This window comes from Aedes aegypti, chromosome 2 (genome assembly GCF_002204515.2).
Source record: "Aedes aegypti strain LVP_AGWG chromosome 2, AaegL5.0 Primary Assembly, whole genome shotgun sequence".
NCBI lineage: Eukaryota > Metazoa > Arthropoda > Insecta > Diptera > Culicidae > Aedes > Aedes aegypti.
In genome coordinates, this window is record NC_035108.1 from 318,518,027 (window position 1) to 318,528,927 (window position 10,901).

At 36.9% G+C, this 10,901-nt stretch overlaps 1 protein-coding gene across 1 annotated transcript; it reads right to left on the reverse strand.

The window, feature by feature from the left end:
• Nucleotides 1–510: 510 nt before the first annotated feature.
• On the reverse strand, nucleotides 511–7,042 carry LOC5568888 (m-AAA protease-interacting protein 1, mitochondrial). The gene is made up of 4 exons (XM_001658162.2): nucleotides 6,525–7,042; nucleotides 6,302–6,466; nucleotides 5,835–5,965; nucleotides 511–813 (listed from the first exon to the last, which is right to left on the reverse strand). Exons 1-4 carry the CDS (start codon nucleotides 6,945–6,947, stop codon nucleotides 678–680), a joined length of 855 nt encoding a protein of 284 aa, XP_001658212.1. The 5' UTR covers nucleotides 6,948–7,042; the 3' UTR covers nucleotides 511–677.
• Nucleotides 7,043–10,901: the final 3,859 nt, after the last annotated feature.

The following is a 10,901-nucleotide window of genomic DNA, read 5'->3' on the forward strand; positions in this document are numbered from 1 at the left end:
CCCAGTGAAGACGTAATGCCAAGAAGAAGAAGAAGATGGATACTGCAAGTATAAACTGAGAAGCAGCCTCTCTTTCGTTTGTAAAAGTAGATGTCACAATCTAAACCCTTCCTTACCAGCAGTATCTGAAGAAATCTCGTGGAAAATTTCCACTGACACGCATCTTTTGTCTTGGTCCTTATCAATTCACACTAAATACCTATATATAAATATTCACCTTTGCAATTGAAAGCGGACTTACTACTAAGTATCATACTTGACTGTACTGCATTTGCTGATAATCTGTACGAGAATCCATTCTCTGATTGATAAGCTTTTGATTGATTGCAAACTGCAAATAACCGACTGAGTTGGAATTCTGTTATCGAAACTGCTGGAAGCCAGTTTCTTATCATTGCGTAAGTAGAACCCTATCATGAATATGCATTTATTCAAAGATGCAACAAAGATTAATGCACGTGCTTTGCAAGGATTCTTCATTTATGGTCGTTGTCGCATTACAGGCATTGGTCAACGAGTTGGCACCAAATATAACAAGGGTTCATATTCTTGTAGGTCACTAACAACCCTCGTCACGTTTGGTATTTATTCACAAAAAAATATACACAATCCCACTAACTAGCTACAGGAAAGTTCGATTTCCTTCCTTCGTCCGTCGATACGCAACCCCAGTGTTCTCATTCGTCAATCAGATCGCTGGGCTTGAAGTGACTCACCACGTTGACGGTCCAGTCCGAATCGACGCCTTTGGTAAACTCTTTGATGAAACGATAGTTGCAGATACTGATCTTGTCGCGGTACTCTGGCATCACTCTGAAAGATAAAGATGAAACAGAAAAAAAAGTTACCTTTTAAAAGAGCGAGGAAGCTGATATTCTTAAAAACACTTATCAGCTACAACTCTGCAGAAGACTGTTTTTTTTATGTATAGCACCTCCAATAATAACTTAGTTATTGATTTTCGTATGAATTAAGAATTTTTGGCTATAATAATTGAGCTGCTCTAGGCATCACTCGATACGTGCAGTGAAACATGATTTGTATGAGCTATCTTTACCGCTAGATGCAGTAATGTTACTTGGTTGGAAGATAAACAATGGAGTGGCCCTTAAACAAAAAAAATGTAAATCTCAACGGGGCACCCCATATATATGTGCCTTAGGGTGAATATGAATCGAAGCCAAAATTCAAATTTTCTAGAGCACAAATTTGGAGAACCGAACATCCGTTTGAGCCGAAAACTTAATCGATTGGTCACAACCAGCTATATATTATATGTCTATTATTCATCTTCACCTTAGGATAAGAAAAAAGCTCTCTAAAAATTACAACTCAATTGATTACTATACCAGCTGGCGCATTCAATACGATTGTATGGGATATTCGTTTCAAATATTGAAAATTGACTCTTTCACACTGTTTCGTTCCGTGTACTGGTTGATCACGTTCAATTGAACCTAGAATGACAAATTCACTAGTTCAAACCGTAGGACACGTTCCCCGACAATATAATAGAGATAATGTGTGCGGATGCCGAGTGCTGGAATGCAGTAACTACGGCTGTCACTCACATTATGTTAGATTTGCAGCGCCTATGGCGCGCCAACCAAGAGTTGGCTGCAGAGGATTAGCCCTGCCGAGGCTGGTCCCTTGTAACATTGTTTAAGTCGGCTAGAAGAAGCAGTTTGCCTAGGCTACTTCTGCTACATGTGTGTATTGTGCTATATGCACTGGCCCCTCCCCGAAGAAATACCGTAAGGTGGTTCCGGAGAGATAAGGGTCTGAGGCCAAGGGTAATATCGATGCCAGGGAATGAAATTATCGGTCACGGCGATAATCATAAGCCTATCGCTCAAGCCGATTTTCCGGCGAAAAGAGACGTGCGATAATATCCTACCCGTCCAGTACTGCGAGAGTGTGCTCTCACGAGATCTGCAGCAGCGAATTTATATTATCACCAGGAACGAAAAGTTGGCTTCCTTCTTTGGGGCGATCCATTAATTACGTAAGACAATTTTCTGGGTTTTTCAACCCCCCCTCCCCCCATGGTAAGATATTTTGTATGGAAATTAAAAATAAATTGTATGGCGCGTAAGAAATCTCAAAAATGAAAGTAAAAACATTAAAATAGATGATGTTAAGTTGTATGACCAGTTTTGTAATCTGTCACAGTTTGTTAAGTCAGGAAAAAGCTTTTTTCGATCTTATGCTTCATAAGCAATGGAGTGTTTTTTTTTTCAAATCATATCCTAATACTGAATGTTTTTCGGAACTGCTTCGAATTGCAGAATATTTTTTTAGTAATTCAGCAGAGAATGCAAATCAAGAACTTCGAAGGCTTTGTATTAATTCTGTTAAGTGTATTATGTTAACTCAGAATAACTTTTAAGAAATGACATGCAATGATTTCCACAATTATACACTCACAAGAACAATTCCTAACTGAGCGCTATCGGGAAATCCGATAAATATGACTAATTTCTAAGCACATATTGTTAGGAGCTGGTTCATACGAAAAAATAAAATTGTTATAAAAACTAAAATACATAATTAGTTAGAAAATGATTATCTCAGATAGGTTTCATGAAACTCTTTAAAGATTTATTCTAAGGATCTTAGTAGGAAGTATTCTAAAACGATATCTGCCAAAATTATTCTGTAAGAAACTCTGAAAGAATCTTTTGGAAAACTTCGATAAGAAGAATTTCTGGAGATATTTTCTTAGAATTTCTCGAATAATATAATGTCTGAAACATATGGGTCGTCCACAAATTATGTCACGCTCCAAGCGGAGTCAGGCATAATGTGACAAGCCTAACATTTTGTTTAGAGAGCTTATACAAAAAGCGAGAAAAGGGGGGAAGGGGGGGGGGTAGGCTGTTTCAAAATATAGCGGAACATAATTTGTTTGCCATCCCATATTCCTTATTCGGAAAGGGGAATGCAAAACGGTTTTCGATCGAAAGAGCATTCGAACGTAAACAAGAATATGGAGGAATATCGAACTATGATTCCGATTGGTCTGGTCAATCGGATCGGCGCCTATCAATGGATTACATGCATGCCCTGATTCGCTACTCGCCACATAGTAACGCACTTGCGCTAGTGTCTATGCACGAAAAATCGCTAAAAGGTAACGCGAAAAATGTTTGTATGGCGAAATGCATGTAACGAATTATTTCGCAAAATTGAGAACTATTCTCGAAAAAATATTTGGTACCGGTTGTGCGTGATGATGATGGCTATCACGCCTACCAAATATTGTTTCGATTAATTCTTCCATTCACGAGTAATTTGAAGTTAGATGCCTTTCCCCATACAAAATGAAACGAGAAAACTTCTGCTGATCAACTGTGGGCAAGAGCAAAGCAGTTAATCCATTCAGTAGCTTTTTTAACCGAGAGGCCCAACCCGCCAAAAACTACGGGGAAAATCAATTAAACTCAGAGACTTGCACTAAAATAGTCTATAAATAGGGATTTAACCAACCTTTAAAAGTCATCTAATGAAAGAACTCCCATAAAGTAATCAAATCGTTATTTTTCCTTTCAAAACATTTCATAGGACCTTTTTGTAGCCTTGTGCTAATGTCCGCAGCTATTAATCCAAACCATGAAGATTTCTGGGTTTAATTTCCGGATCTTTTCGTTAAAAAGATTCGACTTTCATGAGGATGAAGTATCATCGGGCTTGCTACACGATATTTGATTGTGAGAATGGCAACTTTGGCAAACAAAACTCTCAGTTGATATCTGCGGAAGTGTTCATAGAACACTAAGCAGCGAAGCGGGCTAAGTTTCAGTGGAGCGAAATACCAGCTAGAACAAGAAACCACTCAAAGCTGAAACTGTCACGATGAGAGGAATCCCAATAAATTGGTCGGATGAAGTTAAACTACTACTAGATAAAAACTTAACTTTCAAAAATCACATTGAGGGCATTCAAACTAAATGTAACAAATATATAAAATGTTTTTATCTACTTATTAGCAGAAAATTATAAATGTGTGTTTAGAACAAGCTTTTGATCTTCAAACAAATTTTCAGGCCAGCCATGTTGTATAAGGTACCGCGGGGCAAGTGGGTAAATGGGGTAAGTGAAAACAATTGATATATTTTACTGAATATGTGAATCAACGTTTAAAACTCATGCGTAAACCTTTGAGGTCATTGAGAACATTACGATAGGTAAGAGATTTCTGAGATTTTTCAGTTATTATTGCATAATAGAGTGAAAAATTGTTAACCTGTTAACTGTTACTCCGTAACAAGTTGGCGGCGTACAATCTTATTTTAATATTTTCAGTGGAAAAAAGTTGCGGAAAATAATTTTTTGTACCACATCTTAATTGTCCATTGTGACAGTTTCAAACTGCAATAAAAAAGTTTTAGAATTAATTCGACGTAGACCTAAAAATAACTAAATTTAAACACCGTCAATTTTGTTATCAGGTGGGGCAAGTGAAAAGTTTATCATTAGAGATTGAATTTGTGTTTTCTCTTTAAGTAGTCATAAGTAAACATAGTTTGCAATTATCATAGAAAAATATAACGTGCTGATAATTCAAGAAACACTATACTCAAGCGTTAAAAGCTATTAGAAATCATGGAAATTCTCTAAAAGATGTTGTCAAACATTACAATATCAATTTGTCTACTTCGGGCAGCCAATTAAAAGGAAGACGTTGACTGAAAAGTTGTAATATTAGAGAACACACGGAAATCTCGTGGAATGTCTATGTAAAGCTAGTTCAAAATATAAAAATAGGGTATAGGTCTATCCACATAAAAAAGACCCTAAATACGTTATTGAAGGATTCCGTTTGATTTCTCCCGAAGAGTTATCCGACGTCATATCCGACTTCCTCAAAAACAAATAACGAGCGGTGGAAACTCTACAGAGCAGAAATGCAATTGCTGTCCTATAATGTAAGAACTAACATTGGAAATGTTGCAGTTATAATGTTGTCGAATCATTTCAACTAACATAACTAAACAGAAGAAAATTGAAGTGAAAAGAATAACATTTTCTTTGTTTACATGTTACTTATGTTATTGTTCATTAGGAAGCCTTAACAAGTGTTAAAGCTAATATAAATCGTGAATATAATTGTTTGTTTCTGAATTTATTGTTCAAAACGGTAAACTTTTCACTTGCCCCACTTTTGGGGCAAGTGAAAAGTAGGGAGACATTTTTCAAAAACTTTTTCTGTATTTTTTTCTTCAATTTTTCATAAAAATCAATTTCAGCATGCTGCTTATGGTGGGAGTCAAGCTAAAGAATATACACGACCTCATTTGTTTCAATTTAAAGTCTCTAGAATTGGAAGAATCTCAACTATGCGAATTCCATTACCCACTTGCCCCACGGTACCTTACTGCAACAATATCGACCAGGGAGAAAGTTCTGCAGAGGATTCAATATAATTTTGAAAATGATTTTGAAGCCCCCTCCCTTCTATAGTAATATTACTTATCAGTTACATAGAACATCCAGTGTTCAAACATCATTGGAACAAATGGCGAATAAAATTATAATTAATGTTGGATAAAACCGCTGCAATCTTTTATTGCCACAATAAATGCATTATATATTTAGCTTAAGTTAGGTGAAATCAACTCATCTGTAAAAGTTCTGAACTGCTATGGCAAATGAAATGTAGTATGTTGTTAACACAATGTGAATGGAAGCTTATCTTAGTTTTACCAAATTAGGATGATAGTGTTCTCTAATACAGAACACCTATATATAAGAAATGAATGTAATGTTTAAAATGATACTAATAAAGAAATTAAAAAAAATCCAAGCTGAAACGTTATTATATCTAAACTCACCCAACATTCAACGGAATAGTTTCACCTCGTTCCACCATTCCTTTCAAGCCTTTTAGAACATGAAACACCATAGTTATCTCGACGAATCGCTTTTGACTCGCCTCGTCCTCTTCGTCAAACATCACGCCAACCTGAAACAAAATATTGAGAAATTCAATGAAAATTCAATTTCAAGCGTATGCTAAAATAAGGGCGTAAGTCGCATGATCGATTTCTCTTCATCGATCCTCTCTTCTGTGAATAAAAGTGACAAGATGCGGGTTTGTTTGCATTTATTTTACTCCACGACGCTAGGCAGCGATGCAATCTACCGTCCTGAGGTGAAAAAATGCTGACAAACATGCGTCTTGTCACCTTTATTCACAGAAGAGAGGATCGATGAAGAGAAATCGATCATGCGACTTACGCCCTTATTCTAGCACACGCTTGATTTCTTCATTTAGGACCAGTTTGCAATAGCTACGAACCTGATACGGGAACGAAAAATAGATGTCTTCCTTCTGCACCATCAGGTCATACCGTTGCGCAACGGACATCTTTCCGATGGTATTCTTCAAATCGTTTAATGTCTGTCGATCGACAAGACCGTCCAGGGATTTCAGTTCACCTCCCGCAAGGGATGCTGATACGACCTGAAATGGCGTCAGAACGTAAATCAATATATTTTGAAATGTTTAAATGAAAACTAACCTGCAGCGCCTGTTTGGCGCCCTGGACGAATTCCGGCAGGCTGAACTCCCGATCAAAGTACGGCCGGATAATGAAGTGTACCATTATCCAGTTTTTGATCGATTTCATAATCGATGGCCAGATGATTTCCGGGAAGTCCATCAGTTTAGGAAGAGTACGCCCACGTCCTCGGGGTGGAAGCTCATCCGGTGCTTCAGTAGAATAGCTGCACCTTTGACCATAATGGAAAACGCAGCCATTACTTCCTATTGTGCTGCATAGGGCTAACCGCCGCTGCTGAGGAATTACTCCTAATGGCTCCCGCAGTCGGGAGGCTAATATTCCTGAGGTAGATCGGGAGGAACTCGCTGGGAGATTACTGGGAACAGTGTGCAGGAACCGGGAAAACTGATTTAGTTTTAGGGCACGATTATAAAACGACATTATAGCACTAAAATTAATACGAAATAACACTCTCGGATCGGCGTAACACAAAAACAATAACAGCGCGGTTTAAAGGGAAAACTGACAGTTCGAAGCCGGTTGACAAGGAAACACCCTTAAAAAATCTCCTCTACATTGGATTACCCCAAGAAGATATTGTAAAACAGTTAATTAGATCTAGGATTATGAATATTTTCCATGTCTTTGGAAATTAAAATTTATCGTACTAAAATATCAGACAGAAACCTCATATGTATAATCCTAAAAACCTCATTATGAGACTAGAAGTTGAATGTTTCATAATAATATTTAGAAAACCATAAGTGAAAATCTTTTAGGGTGCAACAGAAACTACTCGAACTTGTATCTGCTGCTCGAACTACTCGTATCCGAAGATTGCATGCAAGCTACTGTACGCAAGACTCGATACAATATAGGGGAAAGTTTTACAATTATCCCTTCCATCAAAGGCACGTATATACGTAGGAATCTGCCAAACATCATGGAACAACTCTGGATTTATTCACAAATTTCATAACATTGAGAGGGGTGGATGGATGTCCTTCAAAAGTTACAGCTCATATTAATTTCGAAAAATGTTCATAAAAAATGTGTTACGAAAGGGTGGGTGGGTGTTAAAAATGTCCATTTTTGGCGTTATGAAATTTGTAAATGAAGCCTCTGTTTAAATGTTTATGTTCAAATACGTAATATGACAAAATAACTGACTTATACCTGCACTCCGAAGATTTTTTTTTTCTTTTATTAGAATCAATTTAAACATCACATTCATTACTTATAGATATATAGCCGTTCGGTGTTAGGCAAAACTATCATTTTAAATTGGTAAAACCAGTAGGCGAATTCCGGCGCGTATTTCCTTCGAAGAAAAGAAAATTTTCTTGCTGGTGCGTAATGGAAGAAAATTTCTTCTCTTCGAAGAAATTGTTCGCCGGAATTCACCTACAGGCCCATGGCAAGCGACGACTTATCGCCTGGAACATCCTGGCTACGAAGAATACTGTGTATTGATATATGGTTGCATATGGCTTGGGTAAATCTGAATTAAGCTTTTTAGAACATTATTACATTTTACTTACCGTAGCAGTCAAGGATGTCAGTTGCCTATAAGAGAAGAAAAACGCTTTCAATTAACTTAACCTAAATATATGACGATAGAAGATTGCAATGATTTTTGTCTCAAATTATTCATAATTTTATCTGACATTTGTTGCAATGTTTCAACATTGGATGATTGGATGTTCTATATAACACAGGAGAACTATACCAAAGAGGAAGCTATAGAATAATTTTCAAAATGTTTATTTGTAAATTATTATTTTGGTATTACAACAGCTTCTCTATACCTATTGGTACAGCATATACAACATGGCCGGCCTGATTTGTTAGAATATCAAAACCTTAATCAAGCATTAATCTAGAGAACCAGACAGCGGTTTGAGCTGAAACTGGTCACACGGTGGTGGTGACCAATCGATTAAGTTTTCAGCTTGAACGGCTGTTCAGTTCGCAGAGTTGTGCTCTCGAAAATGTGGCTTCGATGCATCTTCACCTTAATACAAAGTTTTGATTTTTTGTTAACCCAAACAACCTAAAGTTTATATTTTAATTAAGCAGTGAACTCAAAGTTCACATCTAGTAGATTTTGAGTTCCAATGAAACTATATTGCTGAATAAGGGATAGCTACTAAAAGAACTTGATTCTCGATAAAGTAACTCATGCAATTATCATCAACTAGAAAGTTCAGAACAAAATCAAGTCGAAGTTTGTCCCTACTTTATTATTAGGGGAACTGGGTGTAAAATGCACCGTTGGGGTTAAACGCGCCACCCTTGTTTTGAACGAACTACGTGCTTTGGGACGCTGTTTTTCACCCGATATAATGGAAAATGTATTAAAATGCTTCTCTATATATATTTTTTCAAGTGTTTTCCAGGTAAAAATCGTAAAAATTTCGAAAAAACGTTTTTCGCTGTTTTCGTTGTAATTTTGTGTTTTTTTTTCTAGGCCATTTTTCAGGCCGATAAACAACAAAATTTTTGAAACTATCACCGAGAATCGACTTGTGCACTCCCATAGTTTGTATTTCATGCAAAAAAAGTGTTGAATCTATCCTTAAAAAGCGTATTGAAGGACTTAAACTTTAATCAACTCGTGGGGCAAAACGGCCACACCTATTTCATAATACTTAAACAGCCGTTTGAATTCAAATTCCAGCAAACGTAATGCCAAGCTGTAGTTACGTGCCAATTTGAACCTTACAAATGCACATTTTTCGAATCAGCATGTATACTATAATCGAACAATAACATCTGATTAAACGCCCTTATGTATGCAACGTATTTGCAAGCATGATTGCCAATGCGTGCGTGCGAACGACTAACGCCGAGATCAGGTGGCGCGTTTTACCCCGCAAAAAATTAAAATGCAAATAAGCAAGCATTTTATAAAAATTGATTTATTAACTCCTGAAAAAAGAAAATGGATAGCTCTTTCTATTATTTGATAGAAAACATGTTTGTCTATGAGATAATGAATAAAAAAAGTCTTATAATAATGTTCTTCATAGTTAAAAACGCTTCCTTCCTTAGAGGGCGCATTTTACCCCCAGTTACCCTACATCATTCTATGTAAGGTGAAGATGAAACGAAGCCAAAGTTCAAATTTTCAAGAGCACGCACTGAAACAAGCGTTGCAGTAGGGTAACTGGGGGTAAAACGCGCCCTCTAAGGAAGGAAGCGTTTTTAGCTATGAAGAACATTATTATAAGCCATTTTTTATTCATTATCTCATAGACAAACATGCTTTCTATCAAATAGTAGAAACAGCCATCCATTTTCTTTTTTCTGGAGTTAATAAATCAATTTTTACAAAATGCTTGCTTATCTGCATGTTAATTTTTTGCGGGGTAAAACGCGCCACCTGATCTCGGCGTTAGTCGTTCGCGCGCACGCATGCGCAGTCATGCTTGCAAATAAGTTGCATATATTAGGGCGTTTGATCAGATGTTATTGTTCGATTATAGTATACATGCTGATTCGAAAAATGTGCATTTGTAAGGTTCGAATTGGCATGTAACTACAGCGTGCCATTACCAGCCCTGTCGTCCTGCTTAGTCGTGCTTAGTCGACGACTAAGAAGCTTTTCTCAGATTTTTTTTTTGAATTTTTCACCCGAAGTCATAGAAAAAAAAATGTGCAAAATCAACAACAATTCAACGCCCCATAAAATATCAATCAAAATTTCCAATCTGTACCTACCAACGCTCTGTTACCCTATTTCTTTCAGAACTTCATATAGAACATATTACCGCCCTGTAAAAATTCCATCGAAATTTTTGAGCTGTATCAACGCCCTAGAGTAATTTCACATTATTCCACGTAGATCAAAATTGAAAACTACAAGCTGTATCAACGCCCTGGAGTAATTTTACTTTGTCCCATATAGATCCGTAGCATCCTAACGCCCTGTATGACATCAATTAAAAATTCAAGCTTTATCAAAGCCTAAAAGTAACTTGACCTCCCTTATGTAGACCAAGTGCATCTTTACGCCCCAAATCACTTGAATATTTTAAGCATTATCAACGCCCTGGAGTAATTTGGACTCGTGCCATGTAAATCAGCTACATCTTAACGCCCTATGGGACAAATGTCAAGATGTACAAACGCCCTTGACTGATTTGATCTTGTCTCACGTAGATCAGGTATACCTCAATGACCTGCATCGATTGAAAGATACAATCTGTTGACGCCCTAGAGTGATTTGAACTTGTCTCATATATATCAGCAGCATCTCAACGTACAGGGCTGTAGGACAATATTAAAAAAATTCAAACTGTTTAAAAGCCCTAGAATAATTTAAGCTCATCCCAAGTAAATCAAGTGCATCTTGACGCCCTGTGTGACCTCAATAGAAACTCCAAGCACTAT